The 23,995-nt window shown below is 31.0% G+C and overlaps 2 protein-coding genes across 15 annotated transcripts in view; one reads left to right on the plus strand and one right to left on the minus strand.

Annotated features, from left to right (window-relative positions):
* The window catches only part of Syt7 (Synaptotagmin 7), a 278,766-nt gene extending 265,845 nt beyond the window's left edge, over window positions 1-12,921 (plus strand). For all 10 annotated transcript variants that reach the window (XM_064358269.1, XM_064358268.1, XM_064358264.1 and 7 more), the window contains 3 exons: window positions 5,084-5,252; window positions 5,318-5,530; window positions 11,865-12,921. In XM_064358269.1, coding sequence (XP_064214339.1) covers window positions 5,084-5,252; window positions 5,318-5,530; window positions 11,865-11,965 — 483 coding nt within the window. In that variant the 3' untranslated portion in view covers window positions 11,966-12,921. The remainder of the gene's footprint in view (window positions 1-5,083; window positions 5,253-5,317; window positions 5,531-11,864) is intronic.
* Window positions 12,922-16,165: 3,244 nt separating this feature from the next.
* LOC659822 (zinc finger protein rotund) overlaps window positions 16,166-23,995 on the minus strand; it is a 145,346-nt gene continuing 137,516 nt past the window's right edge. For 4 of the 5 annotated variants that reach the window (XM_064358285.1, XM_008203014.3, XM_015984902.2 and 1 more), the window contains 3 exons: window positions 21,712-21,947; window positions 21,369-21,658; window positions 16,166-17,340 (listed from right to left, as the gene is read on the minus strand). In XM_064358285.1, coding sequence (XP_064214355.1) covers window positions 16,847-17,340; window positions 21,369-21,658; window positions 21,712-21,947 — 1,020 coding nt within the window. In that variant the 3' untranslated portion in view covers window positions 16,166-16,846. The remainder of the gene's footprint in view (window positions 17,341-21,368; window positions 21,659-21,711; window positions 21,948-23,995) is intronic. The other variant, XM_015984901.2, reaches the window with a different exon arrangement.

The raw sequence follows: 23,995 nt of genomic DNA on the forward strand, positions 1-23,995 counted from the left end.
ATCCAATAAAGGATATTTAGAGAGATGGTTGTTAACAAAAGATGAAAAAACTATTACAAAATTTATACCTTTATCTAAAATTTTCCGGTTTGTACGAGACTGTAACAAAGTTTTGAATGGAAAAATTCGTATCGAATTACGTAAAAATAGGGTAAAAAATATATTACACGCTAAAGTTGATGGAAATTATGATTATGAAATATCTGATATTAGTTTGTGGATCCCAATAGTTAAGCCCTCATTAGAAACTGAAAAAATGTTATCTTCATTATTAGTTAGCAAATCTAACTTTCTTTGTGGATGGAATGCGCTTAACTGTTACCGTAGTAATTTGTGGTCTTCTGGAAGTGGAAACTGGCGCGTTGTAAATAATCAAAATAAAATATCTAGAGTTTTTATAGTGTTTTCTAGAGCCGAACGAAACGATAATTTTACCAAGTCACTGATGATTTTTGATAATATGAATTTAGAAAGAATAAATATTAAAATCAATGGTACCCAACATCCTACTTATGAATATCAGGTGAATAATAGGGATTTACAACGCTTGTATGCAGCATTCCTTTCATGTAATTATAAAAAAGATTTGGATGAAGGCACGTGTGTTAGCTATAAAGATTTTTGTAACCTTTATTTAGTTGTTGCTTTTGATGTAACAAGAGAAAATGATGAAAATTTATTTAGTAAAACAAAATCATCTGAACTAGAAGTTAATTGGACATTAAAAGATTATCAAAATGTTAATTACTACATATATGCTGTAGTTGAATCTCAAAGAATTGCAAATATGAATATTATAGATGAAAAGATTTACTTGGAAATGAAGTAGAGGGTTTTTAATTTAAATAAATGACTGGCAAGGCCAGTGGGTCGAAGACGACGATGACTGAACCGAAAACAATGAATGATTATAGAGTATATTTATCACCCAATCAAATAAAGAAACTCCAAAGTTGTAAAGAAAAAAGAATAGATTGTAATATAAGATTCGATTTAACAGAAAGACCTAATAATACTATTAAATTAAGAGAAAATCAGATTGATGAAATTAAAAAGTGTAAAAAAGAGAAGAAAAAATATTGTAATATAAAATTTTCTCCAACACAGATAGGTGGATTTTTACCTGCTTTAATTCCTGCAGCGTTAGCTGTAGCCAAAGCATTGGGGTTAGGTGCTGCTGGTTATGCTGGTACTAAATTAGCACAAAAAGCTTTTGGAGATGGTATAAAAAAAAAGACGACGAAGGCATATGGACAAGGAATAAAATTGATAGGAAAAAGGGGTTAAGTAATATAGAAATATCTAATATTATGAATGAGTCGAAGACGAATCCGGCTTTGCCTCATGAAGCTACGCGAAATTTTCGAGGTGTTTTTGCAATTGACATGTTACCAAAAAAAATTAGAAAAGATGAATCAGGTATAATTAATTTTCAACCCTCTAATTGTTATGGCTCACACTGGGTATGTTACATAAACAAACCATATTTAAGAAATATTTTATATTTTGACAGTTTTGGAATATCTCCACCAGAAAAAATTAAAAAATATTTACTAAGTAGTGGAAAAAATATTGCGTGGAATAGCACGCAGCTACAAATGAATTCTTCTGTTTTATGTGGTCATTACTGTATATATGTGATAATTAATGTCAACAGAGGCAAAGATTTTTATGATATATTATATTCTTTTAAACAGATACCGTGTCGTTTAAATGAGAAAACTACTATTTCAATATGATTCATCATGAACGTAATTAAAAAAATATATTATCTATATGTTATAAATGGAAACATATCTACAAAAACGCTTGTATGTATACAGAAAAAGTTACTTATATTTTTATAAAATTGGAATCGGATTATCTATTAGTAAATTATTATTTAGTGTATCGGGATTATCATCGTTAGCACTACCTCCACTAGTTTGTTTATCTCTTGGCGCAGGGGTAATAGAAATCTTAGATAAGAGGTTAAAAATATCAGAAAGAATTGAAGAATATAAGTTGGTTTATAAATTTTATCGACAGTTATTGCATTTATATAAGGCTGATAAAATAAATGAAAAAGAAATAAATTTACGTGAAGAGGAATTTGTCAGTAACTTTAACTATTTTCCTAGAGAGAAATACCTAGAAAAAGCCCACTTAAACGGTAATTGATGATTTTTGTTTAAATTCGGACGAAGCCTGGCAACGCCAGTCGAGGCCCAATGGGCGAGACCTCATGAGCGTAGCGAAATTTACACTATTAAATGAAATATTATATTATTCTTTTTCTATTTTTCGCTACTGTAAAAACTTCAGATGATGTTAATATTCGGACGAATGAATCGAAGATTCAGAGTTCAGCAAAGCCTTACGATGAATCGAAGATTCAGAGTTATTTAGAACAATTTGGCTATTTCGCGTCAGCGTCTACAAAACTTGGCAATGCCTCGCATGCTGAATCATTAATAGAAATAAATGAAGCATTAATTAGATTTCAAGAATATTACAATTTACCTGTTGATGGAACATTAAATCAAGAAACACTTGATTTGATTAAACAGCCGAGATGTGGAAATAAAGATAATCCAACAGCTTATAGAGTTCATTATCAAAAATGGAATAAAACAAATCTTAAATGGTATTTTTCGTTAGCTACGAACGAGATGAAAGAATTAGCACAAAAAGCCTTTGATCAATGGGAATCTGTTTCAAATTTAAAGTTTGAGTACTGGCACAGCGTCCCTGAAAGGGACTACGGCTCCGCAGGCCAGCCCAGCGCCGTAGGCGAGTACAATAGTGTTAAACCGGACATACTTATTTCATTTTCTAATACGCTGTTTCAACATAATCATAATTCACGGTGTCAAAAAGGAATATGTTCTAGCAGTTTTGACGGAAAAGGTAATGTCTTAGCACATGGCTTCTTTCCAAATAATGATGAATGTCTAGGAATTCATTTTGATAAATCAGAAAATTGGTATTTTGGTGAATCAAGTAATACACCTGATGATCAAACTAATTTTTATACAGTATTATTACACGAAATCGGACATACATTAGGTATTGAGCACTCTGCCAATAATAATTCAATTATGTACGCGTATTATAAAGGTGATATTGATAAATTAACTCGAGACGATATGTGGGCAATTCAATATTTATACGGAATACCTGAACGGTCAAAATATGAATCAATACCAACTACAACTACCACAACTACTACATCTACCCCAACTAAAAAACCTATTACTTTGACTCCTAGAAAGACTGATTCATTACCTGATTTATGCAGCTTAAGTGAAACTATTAACACATTTTTAATAGCAAATCATAAATTATATATTTTCTACAAGAAATATGTCTGGATTGTTAATTTAAAAGACATGAGCTATGATAATAAACCAAAATTAATTACAGATTATTTAACTTTTTTACCAGATAATTTTCAAGAAATATCACAAATTTATCAGAGACCAGATGGAACTATTTTGTTAACAACAAACAACTTATATTATATTATTGATTTTCCTAATTTCGTTGTTAAAAACGGTTATAATGGAAGATCTATCACAAGTTTGGGTGTTCCTAGTGGAAAGAAAATTAATGCAATATTTAGTACTTATTCTGGTCAAACTTATATATTTTATGACAACACAATGTTTATACAATTTGATGAATGTCTGCTTAGACCTAAGAAACATGGTATGATAGCTGAATTGTTTTCTAGTATTCCTTCTAATGTTGACAAAGCCTTTAGATATATTAATGGAAAAATTTATTTCTTTAAAGACAATAATTACTACGAGTATCATGAATTTTTGCAAACGACAAAATCGTATAAATTTGATTTATCTATTTTTGAAATTAAATGTAGTATTATAGATAAGATTATGATTTTACTAAATAAACTTAAATAATTTTCAATATAAATGGATAACAAAATAACTTTAATTTTAAAAGAGAACGGTAAACCTTATCTTTGTTATAAAGTAAACGAAGAAGAAACTAAAATTGATCTAACTCCAGATGAAGAAATTGAACTACTACGAAAAATTTCTGTTATTATTCTCACAAAATTACCTCCAGAAGTAGCACATAAACATATGTATGAATTCTTAAAATTTGTTTAAAGTAGTTTTTGTTTTCACAATTACCCTTGAAAATCGGGGTATTTTGCTTGATATTTTTTATTTTTTTTAACTACCTGGAAAATCGGGGTGTTTTTATGATTATTTGATGTTTTTTTTAACTACCTTGAAAATCGGGGTAATTTGCTTAATATTATTACTTTTTTCACAATTACCCTTGAAAATCAGGGTGTGTCCTATAGGGGCCCATGTACTACTTACAAGATATTGCTAATGGCATCGGAGATTTTCCTGAAATAGTTTCCACGTAATCGACGTCTGAAAAATGAAAATTACAATTCGATTTATACGATTTTCTCGAAAACTACAAGAATTCTGGCAAAAACGAGAAAACATCGAAATTTGCTTTAAATTATCTATCGAATGGTAAAAACCCGGAACCGCTCCGGGCAAAGGTTCCGGCCACAGACACATTTTTATTTTTTATTTAAACAGTTCCTAACGCGGCACGAAACAGTCCTAGAGCAAAACACTGTATTCAGGCGAATTCTACGTTTAATTTACGTATAATGCAAGTTTATATAACTACAATAATTTTTCAACGATTTTTAAAGCTGAGAAATAATCGGTACTAATTTTTATTTTTCACGGAAATACAAGTAACAGGAAAGTGTTTTAATTTTAAATGTTTTTTTCAAACCAAACTGCAATCAAACAAAACAGTCCATTTCATTTGTTGTCCTTTTGTTAGTCGAGAGGATGTTTTAGTCTGAAAAACAAAACGCAAGGCTTTATTGAAAATACCTGTGCCTTTTTATTGTTGTTCCTGAGATTAACAAAGGCGTATCTTATGTGATAAAGCTTGCCAACACAAAGACGGCAAAATTTGAAAAAATATATTTTAATATTAAAAAATGGAACTAGAAAATCTGAGTAACTGCTCATAGGTAAATTTTAAGGCTACAGTTTTTTTAAAATTTTTTAATTGTTGGACGTTTTGGTTGAAGGTGGATCTGAGTGAGAAGCCGTCGTTCTGGAAAGCGCTCAAACCTCCAGCAAAAGACAAATGTGGCGAACTTCTAACCTCTTTGTGTTACCACCCCAGCAACAGCATTCTCACGTTGACATTGCTCAAAGCGAGGAATCTCAAAGCTAAAGATATCAATGGAAAATCTGGTTGGTATATTTAAAAAAAAAGTGGATGAAAAAAATTAAAGAAAAATTCTCTTGTTAATTACCAGATCCCTACGTTAAAGTGTGGCTACAATTCGGTGATAAACGCATCGAAAAACGCAAAACGGCAATCTACAAGTGTACTCTCAATCCCGTTTTCAATGACACGTTCTCGTTCAACGTGCCCTGGGAGAAGATCAGGGAGTGCTCGTTGGATGTTATGGTCATGGATTTCGATAATATCGGGAGGAATGAGCTCATTGGGAGAATTCTGCTAGCAGGTAGGTAACAAGACAAAATTGAAACAATTTTTTTTTCGACAAGTTCCAAACAATATTTCCGAATAGACATTAAGTAAGGCTATAATCACTACTAAGAGGGCCCCTATGCACACCTCATTTTTTTAAGGAAAACCCCCCCGATTTTCCAGGTAGTTGAAAAAAGTAAAAAATATCAAGCAAAATAACCCAATTTTCAAGGACAAATAGAAAAGTAGAAAATATTGCGAAAATGACCGGATTTTCAAGGGTAAATAGAAAAGCAGGAAATATTGCGAAAATCAGGCACACTTCATTTTTTTAAGGAAAACACCATGATTTTCAATGTAGTTAAGAAAGCTAAAAATATCAAGCAAAACACCCTGATTTTTCAGGTAGTTAAAAAAAGTAAAAAAAACATCAAGCAAAATAACCCAGTTTTCAAGGTAATCTAAAAAAAGCAAAAATATTAAGCAAATTAGCCCCGGTTTTCAAGGTAATCTAAAAAAAGCACAAAAACACCCCGATTTTCAAGGGTAAACAGAAAAGCAAAGAAAATCATAAAAACTCCTCGGTTTTACTCCGTTAGTGTAATAAGAAAGGATTAGGATAATTATAGAACTACTTATATCAAAAATAGATAAAGAAGATAAGAGTTATCTCAATCAGTTGTGTGAATTAGAAAAAAATAATGAAAATTCGGTGTATACCCAAACGGTATACACCCCAGAAATTGGTGAATATATCTCTTATAATCGAGGAAAAGTTTACCACTTGTTCTTGACGGATAAAAAACGCAATTATAAGAATTCGCTCTGCTCATGAGTGGACTACGTTCACGGATTGTCTTTTTTTCTAATTAGTCGCAGACTTGAGTCAGCTCCAGCTGACGCTAATATCCAAACGGTATTCGGAAGTAAAATTACCGTTGGGTGGCGCCACTGAGCTAGGTCGAAAACAGTAACCATAAATGGCGGGAAAATGTTTATTCGGATATTTTGAGCGTTGTACGAATTTTGGGGCTTCACAATTATTACATTGCCTATGCGGAATGATTATTGTATCTTTGATGCAAGAAACTTATGTTGACAAATGAGAGATGACGAGGAAAATACGAATAACGAATGACTGTTTGGTTCACTTTCTTTATTGGAAAATTATTATAAAGACATTGAAAAGCCTACCTTTTGGCATAATTTACGTTTAAATGTATCAGCAGTTGTTAATCTTTATTGTAGTTTTGTAGATTTACCGCAGCATTTCATGATTTTTTCAGTGGAAAATTCTAACCTAAAATTCATAACACTTCACTAATTTATTGGTTTCTTGAGCCAAACTTTGTGTTCGCTGTGATCCATTACTTATAATCTTTAATTAGACAACTGTTTGATAACACTTTGTAATCAAAATTTAAATATTTTTCACTTTTTATCCACTTTCAAGTTCCAACAATAAACACATTATACCATGAAAAACTACATAACCAAAGTCAACGCTAGTATTTACCACCACGTACTTTTAAAGTAATTCTTTCTATTGTAAGTAATTAACACTATACACGCAAAATTGTTGAATAATTCATTAAATGTCAGTTAAATGTGGCATTACGAAAATTTCTTTACTGTTTTCGACATAGTTCAAAAGTCATCACCAGAGGGCGTCTAGTTAATTTTATTTCCGAATTGTATCGAAGTTTTCTAAAACAACCCTCTTATCATAAACAAAACCAAATTCTTTTGTTTCTATTTTATTTAAGAGTTCCTTAGTTTTAGTATCTCTGGTAATTCGATTATATTGCGTACTGATTTTACTGTCTTTCTTTTCTAAAATATTATTTATACTATCGGAATTAATCTTTTTGGACGTTTTATAATTTAACGTAAATCCTTTTATTTTACAAACAACTTTACCTGTGTTTGTTTTATAACAATAACTTTTAGGACCTGTTGATAACCAGTCAACAATCCATACATCCTTACCTAATTCGTCTGTCCAATCTCCCAATAGACAGCCTGTTTTAACAGTGTTTTTTCCATCATCTATATATACAATACTATCTGTATCATAATATGCTACGCTTTTTCCTAATTTATCTAACATTTCGTACAATCTTAGTCTAGCATTTGCAGTTGTAAAAGCAGCTATAAATATATTGGTATTGAAATCATTTTCTATATAGCAATCTTTTAACTTATAATCAATTTGTAACATATTTTCATTTATATCGTTTATGCGTATGCTATCAAGTTTGTCATCTAATAAAATTTCATAAAACCTTTTAACATCTGTAACATATTCTGTTGCACCCATATTTTGTCTTTGCCCAAATTTACCCCATAAGGAATTTAAGCATATTTTCCAGGATTATTTTCTATTTTACCCAATTCAATACCTAAATTTTCTTTTACAGCTTTTCTATATTCTTCTTCTGATTCAAAATCATCCTGCCAAGGGCTTGTTTCTAATTTAATTTTCATAAACGCTTTCACATATCCTTTAAATAAATTTGATGATTTTTCGTAAAAATGCCAAACCTCATCAATTACCCCTTTTCAATTGCTTTTTTTACTTCGTTGGTACACCAGGTTCCTCTGATAATTCTTTGAGATTCTGTATTAGAACATTTATCTTTTTGATTATTTAATTTTGCACACAATTGACATAATGGAAATGTTAGCTTTTCATCACCAGATTTGGTTTTATTCTTAACAGGTAAAACGGGGTGATACAAACCTTTTGGTGGTAAAATTGCACATTTTATTAAACCATACCAATCTGAATTGTACGTACGAGGTTTGAATATTTTAGTAGGATGTCCAATTGGATAATCATCGTAACATTGTACTGTTGGATATAAACTGCAAATATCTATATATTTCAATTTCTTTCCTTTAACGCGCAATTTTGTTGCATTCGTTCTTCCACCAAAGAATGCGTTTCTAGGATTAAGTTCTTCCAATTCCTTAATTTCTTCTTCAATTTGTTTCATTTCTTTCTTATATTCTTTTGACTTTGTCCACTCACATTCCCACATTTCTATTAAGTTATAACCAGCTTTTTTTATTTGCTCACTTCTTTCTATTGTTTTCTCATAAAGATCTTCCATAGTTGTTTTATTCTTATTATTAATAAAATCTGAACTATAACATTTTGTACAACCGTGATATTGGTAAACAGTATTGGATTTTTCATCAAACCCGTCAACTTTTGATCCACATATTTTCACTTCACCATTGTTCAATGCGTGTTTTATATTTGGATTATGAAAACTATTTAACCATGAAATTGATTGTTGAGAATATTGATCTTTTTTCAGATTATCAACAACAGCTATTGTATCTTTCTTAGTATATTTTGATCTATATATAGCCATACAAACACCAGCAATAGTAATATATCTAAAAGGGTCTATGTTAGCAATTTCTAGAAACTGCTTTCTTAATTCAAGACATCCTCTTCTTAATATATCAACATCAGAATTACAATAATCATAAAGTTCTTTTTTAAAATCAAACAAATAATTTTCTTTTCTTTTTTGTTTATGCCATTCTAAAAACTCTTCCCTTTCTTTTGGTTTCATAGAATTAACACCATAGTATTTTGTATCAGGTATTTTTCCAATATAGTTCTGATTTTCTGTAGTATTGAAGAAATGTGGAAAATATCCTTTTTTAAGTTCTTTTAGACCGAATGTTTTAGGGAAATTTTTTAAAGGTCCTTGAACAAAATTACTACTATCAATAATTCTTAAATTAATTGACTTTATTTCCATTAGCATTATTTTTGATCCGTTATATATACAGAAAGGTTTGATACCATTTTCAACACAATATTTCAGAATAAAGTAAGAATCATAACCTTTAGAATAATGAGCAATAGCTGTATATCCTTTATGATCTCTAGAAATTAGCCATTTACATGAGGTGTGCATAGGGGCCCTCTTAGTAGTATAATCAATCGTACAAAATCTCATTTTCGAAAATTTTATTTTTTTTTTAATTTAAGTTGAGGTAAAGTCAACTTTTTGCTCATACAAGAATTTTTTTGCAAAATTTTAGAAAATATTTTTGAACACAATTTTGTACAATACAAGAATTTTTTGCAAAATTTTAGAAAATATTTTTGAACAAAATTTTGTAAACTAATTGACACTAAACAAGTCTGTAATCGTACAATATTTTTTTTTTGAATAAATTTAGAAGTCACAAATCTTTGAATTTAAGTTGAGGCAAAATCAGGTTGTTGTTCTCTAATACCAAATAAGAATTTTTTTGGCAAAGTTCCACTCAAAATTTTTTAACGAAATTTGGGGAACTAATAATTAATAAACAAGTCTATAACTGCACAAAATTTTGTTTTGAAAAAAAGTCGTGTTTGGAAGATACGAATTTTTGATTTTAAGTTGAGGCAAAAGCAGGTTTTTGCTCTCAATATTTTTGAACAAAATTTTGCAAAAGAGTTGGATTCGGAAGACACGAATTTTTGAATTTAAGTTTAAGCAAACTCTGGTTCGTGCTCTCTGATATCAAAATTTTTTGGGCAAAGTTCCACTCAAAATTTTTGAATGAAATTTTGGGAGATAATCAACATTAAGGAATTCTATAATCATACAAAATCTTATTTTGAAAGATAATCGAATTTGGAAGATACGAATTTTTGAATTTAAGTTGTGCAAAATCAGTTTTTTGTTGTCTGATACCAAACAAGAATTTTTTGGCAAAGTTTCAATCAACAGTTTTCAACAAAATTTTGAGAGCTAATAGACATCAAACATATCTATAATCGTACAAAATTTTGTCTTAAAATACAGTCACATTCAGAAGATATGAATTTTTCAATCTAGCTTGACGTAAAATAAGATTTTTGAAATTTGAGCAAAAAAAATTGAATATTTTAAATCTCGTGAAAAGTTGGTATAATACAGAAAATGAGCCGCCGAATTCAACGGAACAAACCGCATTGCTCTACGACTTTTAGTTTTCGAGTTATAAATTTTTTTGTTGAATAAAATTTTCCACTATGACAAATGGCTACCCTAAATTTGGGTAAAAAATTTTAAATTTTTAATTCTTGTGAAAAATTGATATAATATGTAAAATGAGCCGTAGAATTCAATGGAACAAACCGCATTGCTCTACGACTTTTAGTTTTTGAGTTATGAATTTTTTTCTTGAATAACATTTTCCACTATGAGAAATACCTATCTTAATTTTTAGCAAAAAATTTTAAAACTTTAGATCACGTTAAATATCGGTATAATACAGAAAATGAGCTGCTGAATTTAATGGAACAAACCGCATTGCTCTAAGACTTTTAGTTTTCGAGTTATGAATTTTTTTGTTGAATAAAATTTTCCACTATAGAAATTGGCTATCTTAATTTTTAGCAAAAAATTTTAAAACGTCAGATCTCGTTGAAAGTTGGTATAATACAGAAAATGAGCCGCTGAATTCAATGGAATAAACCGCATTGCTCTACGACTTTTAGTTTTTGAGTTATGAATTTTTTTCTTGAATAACATTTTCCACTATGAGAAATACCTATCTTAATTTTTAGCAAAAAATTTTAAAACTTTAGATCACGTTAAATATTGGTATAATACAGAAAATGAGCTGCTGAATTTAATGGAACAAACCGCATTGCTCTAAGACTTTTAGTTTTCGAGTTATGAATTTTTTTGTTGAATAAAATTTTCCACTATGACAAATGGCTACCCTAAATTTGGGTAAAAAATTTTAAATTTTTAATTCTTGTGAAAAATTGATATAATATGTAAAATGAGCCGTAGAATTCAATGGAACAAACCGCATTGCTCTACGACTTTTAGTTTTTGAGTTATGAATTTTTTTCTTGAATAACATTTTCCACTATGAGAAATACCTATCTTAATTTTTAGCAAAAAATTTTAAAACTTTAGATCACGTTAAATATTGGTATAATACAGAAAATGAGCTGCTGAATTTAATGGAACAAACCGCATTGCTCTAAGACTTTTAGTTTTCGAGTTATGAATTTTTTTGTTGAATAAAATTTTCCACTATAGAAATTGGCTATCTTAATTTTTAGCAAAAATTTTTAAAATGTCAGATCTCGTTGAAAGTTGGTATAATACAGAAAATGGGCCGCTGAATTCAATGGAACAAACCGCATTGCTCTAAGACTTTTAGGTTTTGAGTTTATGAATTTTTTTGGTGAATAAAATTTTCCACTATCTTAATTTTTAGCAAAAAATCTGACCTGACCAGACCTGACCTAAACAATGTAGACCAACAATTATTTAGCTAGAAATGTGTTTTTTTACAATTTTAATTAATGGAAAAAAAATTAGTTTTTAAATAATTTGTGTCTTTGTGTTCAGGTAAGAACGGCTCAGGGGCGTCCGAGACCAAGCACTGGCAGGACATGATAACGAAACCTCGACAGACCATCGTCCAGTGGCACCGACTCAAACCGGAATAAGGGGGCAACAAAACGGCACAAAACCGATCAACCAACACACAAAGTTTCGTTATTAAAAAAAAACCATTCGTTGCATCGAATGACAATAAAAATAAATCGGCGGCCATTTTGTTGTCACAAGCACAAACCGGCATGTTGTCGTAAAAAAATAAAAAAAAATAAGAAAAAATTATTTTTAAGAGGGACAAACGACAAGTATTTTTTGTGATACCTTAAAATGTAGCGTTAATACTGTTGTACATGTGAATATTACTAGTCTAGGTCGAGTGCGTGCCGCCTCGACCAGATGGCGCCACCAGCTGGCGTCCGATCGATGCGTCACGCGCGCCAATTTCAAATCTTTTTCCGGTAAAAATGTGTTACAAGTATAACGACACGCTTTACGTAAGTGTATAGGGAGTAAAATATTTTTAGAGACTACAAACATCCGAGACAGGCCGTCATTTCTGTATGTGCTGCTTATAGTTGCGATACTGTAGACAGCCGGTGTTTGGACTAAATTTCGATGTTATTTGTTGTATAAAAAATGTCTAAAATCGGTGGACCGGTCGTCGAGGGGCGAGGCCTCTGAATTGGGTGATTGGAAATGAATTCATTAAAAAATCAACACTTAACTGTAGTGCCTGAATGAAACGTATCGTTATAACAGAGTATATATTATTATTTTTGTGTGCTCCCACCCTTGTAAGATAATTCGTTTCGTCTCGTAGGATAATTTGATGTTTTACGAGTGGGGATTCCCCCGTTTATTGGCGCCAAATTGTGTGACATTGCAACATTAAGTTTGATTTATATTTTATATGAAAATGTTGCTAATAACTGGATGTTTAATGTAAAACTTCAGTCAATGTTGTTAAACAACATGGTTTCATGTATGTAAATATATGTTAGAGCTTAGACGATTCAAGTACAGTGTAGAAAGTATTACTTAGACATTAATAAACGTATTTAATTTACTGACAATCTTATTTTACCTTCCTTCCGCCTTAAAGTCCTAAACCAATGGGCCATTTTTACTTCCGATATTATTTTTTGTGCCATTTTTTGCACTTTTTGTGCCATTTTTTGCTCCCTCAAAAATTTTTTGTGCCATTTTTTGCTCCCGCAAAAATTTTTTGTGCCATTTTTTGTTCCCCCAAAAATTTTTTGTGCCATTTTTTGCTCCCCCAAAAATTTTTTGTGCCATTTTTTGCACTTTTTGTTCTATTTTTTGCTCCCCCAAAAATTTTTCGCACTTTTTGAAAAAAATTTTAAAAATTTTCGAATTTTATTTTTTGCATTTTTTGTGATATTTTTTGCTCCCCCGAAAATTTTTTGTGCTATTTTTTGCACTTTTTGTGCCATTTTTTGCTCCCCTAAAATTTTTTGGACTTTTTGAAAAATTTTGAAAATTTTTAAAAATTTTTGGGAGAGCAAAAAATGGCACAAAAAGTGCAAAAAATGGCGCAAAAAATTTTTTGGGTAGCAAAAAATAGCACAAAAAATTTTCGGAGCAGCAAAAAATGGCACAAAAAGTACAAAAAAATAAAATTCGAAAATTTTTTAAAAATTTTAAAATTTTTTTCAAAAAGTGCAAAAAATTTTTGGGGGAGCAAAAAATAACACAAAAAGTGCAAAAAATGGCACAAAAAATTTTTGGGGGAGCAAAAAATGGCACAAAAAATTTTTTGGGTAGCAAAAAATGGCGCAAAAAATTTTTGGGGAGCAAAAAATAGCACAAAAAATTTTCGGGGGAGCAAAAAATGGCACAAAAAGTACAAAAAATAAAATTCGAAAATTTTTAAAAATTTTTAAAATCTTTTCAAAAAGTGCAAAAAATTTTTGGGGGAGCAAAAAATGGCACAAAAAATTTTTTGGGTAGCAAAAAATAGCACAAAAAATTTTCGGAGGAGCAAAAAATGGCACAAAAAGTACAAAAATAAAATTCGAAAATTTTTTTAAAATTTTAAAGTTTTTTTCAAAAAATTTTTGGGGGAGCAAAAAATAGCACATAAAGTGCAAAAAATGGCACAAAAAATTTTTGGGGGAGCAAAAAATGGCACAAAAAATTTTTTGGGTAGCAAAAAATGGCGCAAAAAATTTTTTGGGGAGCAAAAAATGGCGCAAAAAATTTTTGGGGAGCAAAAAATAGCACAAAAAATTTTCGGGGGAGCAAAAAATGGCACAAAAAGTACAAAAAATAAAATTCGAAAATTTTTAAAAACTTTTTAAATTTTTTTCAAAAAGTGCAAAAAATTTTTGGGGGAGCAAAAAATAGCACAAAAAGTGCAAAAAATGGCACAAAAAATTTTGGGGGGAGCAAAAAATGGCACAAAAAATTTTTTGGGGAGCAAAAAATGACACAAAAAATTTTTTGGGGAGCAAAAAATGGCGCAAAAAGTTTTTTGGGGAGCAAAAAATAGCACAAAAAATTTTCGGGGGAGCAAAAAATGGCACAAAAAGTACCAAAAAATAAAATTCGAAAATTTTTAAAAATTTTTAAAATCTTTTCAAAAAGTGCAAAAAATTTTTGGGGGAGCAAAAAATAGCACAAAAAGTGCAAAAAATGGCACAAGAAATGTTTTGGGGAGCAAAAAATGACACAAAAAATTTTTGTAGGAGCAAAAAATTGCACAAAAAGTGCAAAAAATGGCACAAAAAATTTTTGGGGAGCAAAAAATGGCACAAAAAATTTTTGGGGGAGAAAAAAATGGTACAAAAAGTGCAAAAAATGGCACAAAATGTGCAAAAAATGGCGCAAAAAATTTTTTGGGGAGCAAAAAATGGCACAAAAAAGTTTTTGGGAAGCAAAAAATAACACAAAAAATTTTTGTAGGAGCAAAAAATTGCACAAAAAGTGCAAAAAATGGCACAAAAAATTTTTTGGGGAGCAAAAAATAGCACAAAAAAAATTTGGGGGAGCAAAAAATGGAACAAAAAGTGCAAAAAATGGCACAAAAAATTTTTGTAGGAGCAAAAAATGGCACAAAAAGTGCAAAAAATGGCGCAAAAAATTTTTTGGGAAGCAAAAAATGACACAAAAAATTTTTGGGGGAGCAAAAAATGGCACAAAAAATTTTTGAGGGAGCAAAAAATGGCACAAAAAGTGCAAAAAATGGCACAAAAAATTTTTGGGGTAGCAAAAAATAGCACAAAAAATTTTTGGGGGAGCAAAAAATGGCACAAAAAGTGCAAAAAATGGCACAAAAAATTTTTGGGGGAGCAAAAAATAGCACAAAAAATAATTTGGGGGAGCAAAAAATGCCACAAAAAATATCTGAGAGCAAAAAATGGCACAAAAAATATTCAGAGAGAGCAAAAAATGGGACAAAAAATATCTGGGGGAGCAAAAAATGGCACAAAAAATATGTGAGGAAACAAAAAACGACGCAAAAAATATTTGAGGGAGCAAAAAAATGGCGCAAAATACATCTGAGGGAGCAAAAAATGGCGCCAGATATATTTGCAGGAGCAAAAGATGGTACAAGTTAAAAGAGAAATTAAACATGTATGTATACAGCCAGCTATACACCATTGTATACCTGGTTGCCTACACAACATTATTTGCTTTAGTATACCTGCCCACCACCAGAGGCGCTGCTTTCACTCAAAAAAAATTCAGATTGTGTCAGTTTAAAGTGCAATCAGTCAATCACAACTCGATTAAGCGAAAGAATATGCAACAGAATGATTTAAATTATTTATTTCTTTACATTCAATAAACATACCATAACATTAAATTTTTCAAAGACACCAATAACTCGAAAAATGTAATTACTCCTAAACGTGCTGAGAAAAGTCCTAGTTATTCCTCTTGTGCGCAAAAACGAAATAACTAAAGACCTCCAACGAAAATTTAACGTAAAAATCAACAATCAATTCGTTGTGTTGTTTGTATTGTGTGTCATTAAAATCTGAAAAGAGAGTTTTAGTGTTTTTCCTTTACAACGACGACATTTATCTTATGCAGAAAAGACATTTATTAAAGTCGGAATGTAAAGTGGGTTTCGAGTGGGCGTGGCATCGCCACGCCCACTCGAAACCAACCCTAAAGTGCTTAAGTTAAGGATCGGAACCTTCATATTGCGTTTACCTACTTTCCATAAAAATTTCTTTTTATTTACAAATTGACTAATGTTTATTAACCTTTCAGTACGAAAAATTATCACAGTTATATAAACATTCAGTTGAAAAAATCTGCAAAATAAAAAAAGAAAAAAGTAACTAATTGTAATTTTTATTAATAAAGTATATAACAAAAACCGATAATTTTTTAAATATAAATACAACATTATTTCTGATCACAAGCTACTTACAAAAGAAAAAAGCCTAATTAGGGGATAATTTCGTAAGTTAAAGCTTTCTTCACTTGAAACTTAACAGAGGTCGTAACGTAACGTTAACATAACGTAATTGCATTTCTTAACAACAATGTAACCGTCCCTAACAAAATCTCAACTCAACGTTCAACCATACTGAAGTTTTATTTAAACGAAAAATATATATTTGTTATGGACAAACATAACCTCCAATTCGCTTGAAAAAAATACACGATTTTTTCGCAAAAAATAAAATAGCCGACAATTTTTTTTCTTAACTGGTTTTTAACTTGGGGTATTTTTTTCGCGCGATTTGAACGCCACGTTTCGGCAAAATACGTAACAGTTTCAGTACCGTTGAACTTTAAAACGATTGCGTTGCTGTTTCCCTACGAAAAACTGGAAAAAAATTAAAAATAAATTATATTATTACAAATATATTGAGCTATGCCGGGGGCGTTGCCCCCGGCCCAGTGAAATAAACCTATGTCTTCTGTACAAAGTATTCACAAATTGTCTTTTTTTTTAAATCAGCCAACTATTGCCTCCGATCACAGTCATAACCCGGCGGGGGCCCCGCCCCCTACTTGTCCTTGAGCCCGCCCAGGATGGAGTGCTCCATGAGGCCGGCGTTGGGCTGGTGGGCGTAGTTCCGGATCTGGTGGAGGGAGATCAGCTGGTTGGGGAAGCCGTTGGAGGGCTGGCTCTTGGGCAGGTCGAGACTGTTCTGCTTCTGGAAGCTGATGGCGTCGTAGATGTAGGGCCTGTTGGGGGCCAGCTGGTGGTGGTTGAGGTTGAGGTGGCCCGACATGGAGTTGATGGGGGTGAAGGCCGAGTTGGTGGTGGATTTCGATATCGAGGCGTCGTAGCTGTTCGACAGGTTGGCGGTGGGGGTGCCGGGGGGCGCGGGCGGGTTCTGCAGCTGCTGCCGGATGATCACCAGGTCCTCGTTCTGCTCGAGGATCTGCCGGGGGATGTCAGAGGGGTACTCGTGCATGTTCTCAGCGCTGTCGGGGCTCACTTTCGGCCAGTAGGGGTGCTCCAAGCCTCGGTGGTTCAATCCTGGAAAGAGTTGATCTGATTAGAGTTAACCGGTCCTTCAATGAGCCAACTGTGGTTTATGCAACCAGTTATACGGAAATTTATTTTCAAACTTTTTTTTTTGTCTCAAATCAAGATTTATATTGTTTTTTGAGTTAATTTGCACCAATAGGATAATTTTAAAGTGGTAACTCTGATTGATCTTAATCTCAAATAAATGTATACCCTATTTTCTAAGGTACCACAAAATGCAGTAAAATTAACAACGTAATTAAAACAAGGTAGAAAGATTGGTAAAAGAGCTTTAAAGATACATTCTTGTATAAACCGCACTTTTTTATCTAATTAAAATGAGTAGAGTAACAGTAAATAACGTATGAAGTTATTTAATTAAAAAAAGAAATGAAACTGACAAGTGACAACACTGTTTAGTTACAATTATTCGGAAGTAAAATTACCGTTGGGGGCGCCACTGAGCTAGGCTGAAAACAGTAACCATAAATGGCGGGAAAATGTTTATTCGGATATTTTGAGCGTTGTACGAATTTTGGGGCTTCACAATTATTACATTGCCTATGCGGAATGATTATTGCATCTTTGATGCAAGAAACTTATGTTGACAAATGAGAGATGACGAGGAAAACACGAATAACGAATGACTGTTTGGTTCACTTTCTTTATTGGAAAATTATTACAAAGACATTGAAAAGCCTACCTTTTGGCATAATTTACGTTTAAATGTATCAGCAGTTGTTAATCTTTATTGTAGTTTTGTAGATTTACCGCAGCATTTCATGATTTTTTCAGTGGAAAATTCTAACCTAAAATTCATAACACTTCACTAATATATTGGTTTCTTGAGCCAAACTTTGTGTTCGCTGTGATCCATTACTTATAATCTTTAATTAGACAACTGTTTGATAACACTTTGTAATCAAAATTTAAATATTTTTCACATTTTATCCACTTTCAAGTTCCAACAATAAACACTTTATACCACGAAAAGCTACAGAACCAAAGTCAACGCTATTTACCACCACGTACTTTTAAAGTAATTCTTTCTATTGTCAGTAATTAACACTATACACGCAAAATTGTTGAACAATTCATTAAATGTCAGTTAAATGTGGCATTACGAAAATTTCTTTACTGTTTTCGAGATAGTTCAAAAGTCATCACCAGAGGGCGTCTAGTTAATTTTATTTCCGAATAACCTAAATAGATTTTTTATGATCTACAGTACTGCCAAATAAAATCTCAGATTTTCATAGATAATCTAAATTTGAAACAATCGTAAAAAAAGTATACTTGGTGTTTAAAAACTAAAGGATTACTAAGTCACAAATATTAATAAAACTTTCGGTGTTTTTGTGTGATTTTATGTTAAATGGGAGTCTAGTGCCAACAAAACCCATTAATTAAAAGAGAAAATCAATTGTGAAAAGTGATTGTCGTTTTTATAGTTGTGAAACAGATGCTATATAGAAAAAGTGCAATGTGTGCTAAAGTATGTACAGAGTGATCAGGAAAGACTGCTATAGTTAGTACTACTGATCTTGCTTTTAAGTGGTACAACTACAGAAGATTTTTTTAAGGACGAATTCTAGAGTAATATTATATACTATATACTATATATTATATATTATATATTATATATTATATATTATATATTATATATTATATATTATATATTATATATTATATATTATATATTATATATTATATATTATATATTATATATTATATATTATATATTATATATTATATATTATATATTATATATTATATATTATATATTATACAGGATGTAACAGAAATACGTGTCTTAATTTTAACAGGTAACAGATATATAATATAATATAATATAATTATATATATTATATATAGAAGAGGTAGTGACTTATACTAAAAAATGGTATAAATGCAGAAAATTCTCATGACACCCTGTACATTTTTTTGTGTCCATAACGGATCAGTTCGTAAAGTTACTATTTGTCAATTTGTGTCTCAGATTTACATGGCACGCTGTTTATATTTATTTTACTCAACATAAAACAACACATAACACCATTACTACTTTGTTCAATTTTAAGAAGTCCATTACTAGAGTTCTTTGATCTCTTGCATTATATATAATATACTCGATAATATATTATAAACAGTTCCATAGAAACGCCAATGTTCAGCAAAATAAAATCTTCACTTTATTCACTTTAAATATTTTTGTATTAACCGATTAACAAAATAATTTTAACCAAAAATAGAAGGTAATTAATTAATTTTGATATAATTTTTTAATGCTTTTTTGTGTTTTAAAAAGTTCAACATTCACTAATTAACATTGGTTAGTTAAGTAATTAATAAAAAGATTACCAATTTTACGTCACAGAAATTGATTCAGAACCGGTTCAGAACCGGCTTATTAAAAATACAGTTTTGGAAAACGCGTTTGACTTAACCGGTATGACTTATTAATTAACCAGTTTAAACCGGTTTTTCTTCCTACTGTCATTTTCTTTTCACATTCTTAGATTCTACTTGGAAGATATAAAAATTTCTTAGTTTGAGTTTTTTTTCAAAAGATACAAAATTTCAGGCAAAGATAGTGAAAAACTTGTCTACACATGTTTGATACTATTTTTTTGATTGGTTTAAAACCAGTTTTTCTTATTGATTTTTTTTGCATTTGTTAATGTTTTTCTTAAAACATTAGGACTTACCATTTTAAATCGCGATTACATTGTCTGCAGTTTAATGGAAAACTGGTTTATTAAATTGGCTAAAAATCGGTTTTTCTTCTTTATTTCATTTTGCTTTTTAATTTTTGTTTTAATTTATTATTTATTGTTTTGTTACCACAATACTAAATGTAAACAATTTCTTTTTAATTTTATACCAATTCACAACCGGCTTACCTTAAATCCAGCTCAAAAGAACAACAAATAATAAAATTGTTTATTTACTCAAATTTTTGTTCAGATCCATGATCTCACAGAACACAAATAATGGACCCTTGTGAATAAAGTTACGTAAAAATGCTTCTACTCGTAATGGTAAAAGATAGACGGAATTTATATTTTATCAGAAATGTCTCCCTCTTTTGTGTTATTTCTATGTTAGATGTAGCACTCTTTCAAATAAAGTGGGAAAAAACGTCGATAAAGTCGGACACTGCATAATGTCGATAAAACAGAAAATTGTAACCGTAACATTTTCCTACTGGCATCTAGAGGTCACTAGAACTCCAGCAATTCTCAGCATGTTTGAAATTTAGTCTAATTTTTGTGTTTAATAAAAACACCAGTTTTTTTATGTGTTTTTGTTCTATTTATCGAATATACGCACATAATTGATTAGACAAACAATCAATAATTCATTAATTTGAGATTAACATTTTTTTCTATCCAAAATTGGCCAGGAAAATTTTTATATGTACTCGCATTCCCTAATTGTTATTTAGTTTGATATGTATAAAATCTTAATAAATAAATAATAATAAATCTAAAAATTCATTGTTGAGTTGTATTTCATTTGTAAAATAAAATCCGTACATGAAATCTCTCAATAAAAGTATTAATAAATTATTTGACAAGCTAAATGGTGCATTAAATAGCAATAGCGACCAAATTAATAGTAATAATTAGGTTATTTCTGGTCAGATTTGCTTCAAATTTTAACTGTGGGTTTCTGGGGCCAGTCACACAACGTGGACAAAAAATCATAAGTTTTGGGCAAATAGCAAAAAAGTTGCTAATATATGTTATTGTTAAAATTCACCCAGCGCGGGCTTATTTCTCGCCAGATTTGATTTAAATTGTAACTGTGAGTTTTTGGGGCCAGTCACATAACGTGGACAAAAAATCATAAGTTTTGGGCAAATAGCAAAAAAGTTGCTAATATATGTTATTGTTAAAATTCACCCAGCGCGGGCTTATTTCTCGCCAGATTTGATTTAAATTTTAACTGTGAGTTTTTGGGGCCTGTCACATAACGTGGACAAAAAATCATAAGTTTTGGGCCAATAGCAAAAAAAGTTGCTAGTATATATTGGTGTTAATATTTACCTAGCGCGGGCCCTATCGGCGGTCTCTTGTCCGTCCTTTCCGCGTGTTTTTGCATATGTTTACTGAGATAGGTCTCCTGCGTATAGCTCTTGCCACAATACTGACATATGTGCGTCTTTAAATGCTTGCTCTCTTTATGTTTGGGAATGTGTTCGAGTAGGGACGGCTCGTCGCTGAAGCACTTGTAGCACGAATTGCATTTGTACGGTTTGTCCGTTTGATGACACCTCGAATGCGACTGCAAATTGCTCAGCTGCGAGAACGCCTTCTGACAACCTGGATGTCGACATCTACAAAAAAATATGTATAATAAAAATAATATATCTTTTTTTAAGACACTCACTTGTAGGGTTTATCGCCCGTATGCGTACGAATGTGTTGTTGCAAATGGCTGAGTTGTGTGAACTTCCTTTGGCAGATTTCGCATCGGTACGGTTTGATACCTAAGTGGATCCTAGTGTGCTGCGATAAATAGGAACTGTTGGCGAACGCCTTACAACACTGCGAACACTTGTACGGTTTGGCTTCGCGCATATGAGCTTGCGTGTGCAATTGCAACTCGGCCTTTGACCCGAAAACCTGAAAAAAACGCCAAATTTCACTCAACTCCTTGACCACACCTCGTACATTCAAAAAACAGTTCATCGGATCTTATCACCTTGATTAACACCCGCCGTTCACGTGATGTTTTTACTTTCGGCGTCGCATTCTATACTACAGTATTATCATATTTAATCGAGTCGGCGGCGTTCGCGTGTCGACAGACGATTAAAATGATGATCACGTGACCCGCCCATTAATTATGCGATTATGAAAAACCGTTCGTGATATTCATAATAGTTTTTAAAAAAGAGGTTTCCTATATTGTGAAATCGCTTTTCCGGAACGACGACGCCGATGTGCACGGCTTAACGGTCACGTGACCAAACCGAAATAACTCCATATGCAAAGAAAATGCGATTTTTAAGACGGCTGCCGAATGAGAAGGTCACGTGACCGCTTATTATGCTATATCACGTGACGGATATACCTGTCAAACAGTCACGTGATGATTGCGGAAAACAGCCAATAATTTGAGCAAAGTTTCAATCACTGACGTGACAAGATCTGATTAACGCATATTAGTTGGTTGGGCTCCAGAAATGCGTTCATCACGTGTTATCACTCAAAATCGCAATTTTGATTTCTTTCTGTCTTAATTAAATAAAAAACAAAACGCAGTTGGCTCTATAAATGCAGGTGATTAAAGGTCACGTGATTTATTAAAATCACAGAATCAAACATCAGAGTAAAAGGACCCTATTTAAAAATAATCTATTGGATAAATCGTTCATAAAATACGTTCTCGTCATTATCATTATTGGGGATTAAATGAAAAGTATTTATATTCAATTAAATAATCAAAAAGTTAGCTTAAAGCTTCAAAAAATGCATAAAAATCCTATTAACAGTTTAAAAAAATGGTTCACAAATATCACAGTAAAAATTAATAAACCAAAATTATTTAATTTTAATGAAAAAATAGTTACGTTTGAGTGAATTCAAGCGTACGTCACGTGATTTATTAAAAATGACAAATTGGTTCAAAACGATAAAGTAAAAGCACTCTATAAACAATTTTAAAAAATTACTTCATAAAATATTGTCCCAAGGACGAAGAAAATTTTTGGTATTTTTTTTTCAAAAATATGTTTACGAATTTTTCAAAATATACCGGATATTTTAGTTTTAAGTTATCAGTCAGTTAAAATTTAATTTAAAGATAAAGGCTATTGTTATACAAATCATGTTTGTCGCTCATAAAATATTTACTCTTCTCTGTTTTTGTAAATATCACAGTAAATTTTAATTAATAGATCAAAATTATTGATTTTAATGACGAAATAGAGAAATTTGAAGGATGTAAAAAACTAAATTCATGCGAACGTCAGGTGATTTGATTTAATAAAAAATGAGAAATTGACACAAAATGCCCGAGAAAAAGGAATTACATGAAAAGTTAAAAAAATGGTTCGTAAAATTTTGTCCCGGGGAAGAAGAAAGTTTTTTTCGAAACCTTACGTATTCGGCAAAATATACCGGGTGTCTCACTTTAGTATTCGCCCTCTTATAATTTTCCTATTTTTTACTTAATTTATTTTTGCGATGATATGCCTATGCTTCAAGAAAAACTCAGCTATCTATGAAAACAATTTTGTTTTTAGTTTTAAGTGCCAAAAAACTTTGATTAAAAGAAAATTCAGACATGCTTTTAATTTAAATTAATAAGAGTTTTTAATAACCGCCTACCAGATTTTTTTTATAAAATAATGGACTTGGTGCAAATGGTGCAGAAAAATACAAGGTATAATTTGAAAACAGTTGACAGTCACCTTTTTGCCAAATGTCATCATAAATATAAAGTAAATATTTTATCCAATAAATTTTCTCAATTCATTTAGGTATAATAAGTACGTAATTGGTTTGTTATATATTTTTAAATAACCAAACTAAAACACCAGGTATATTAAAAAACTGTTCTTAATATATTTTTTCTTTACTCTCACTACTGGTAGATAAATCACATGTCAAAGCCTACTAGAAAATTCATTTTTGCAATCGTATTGTATTAACTGTCAATTTTTTTT

Source organism: Tribolium castaneum, chromosome 8 (assembly GCF_031307605.1).
Source record: "Tribolium castaneum strain GA2 chromosome 8, icTriCast1.1, whole genome shotgun sequence".
Taxonomy (NCBI): Eukaryota; Metazoa; Arthropoda; class Insecta; order Coleoptera; family Tenebrionidae; genus Tribolium; species Tribolium castaneum.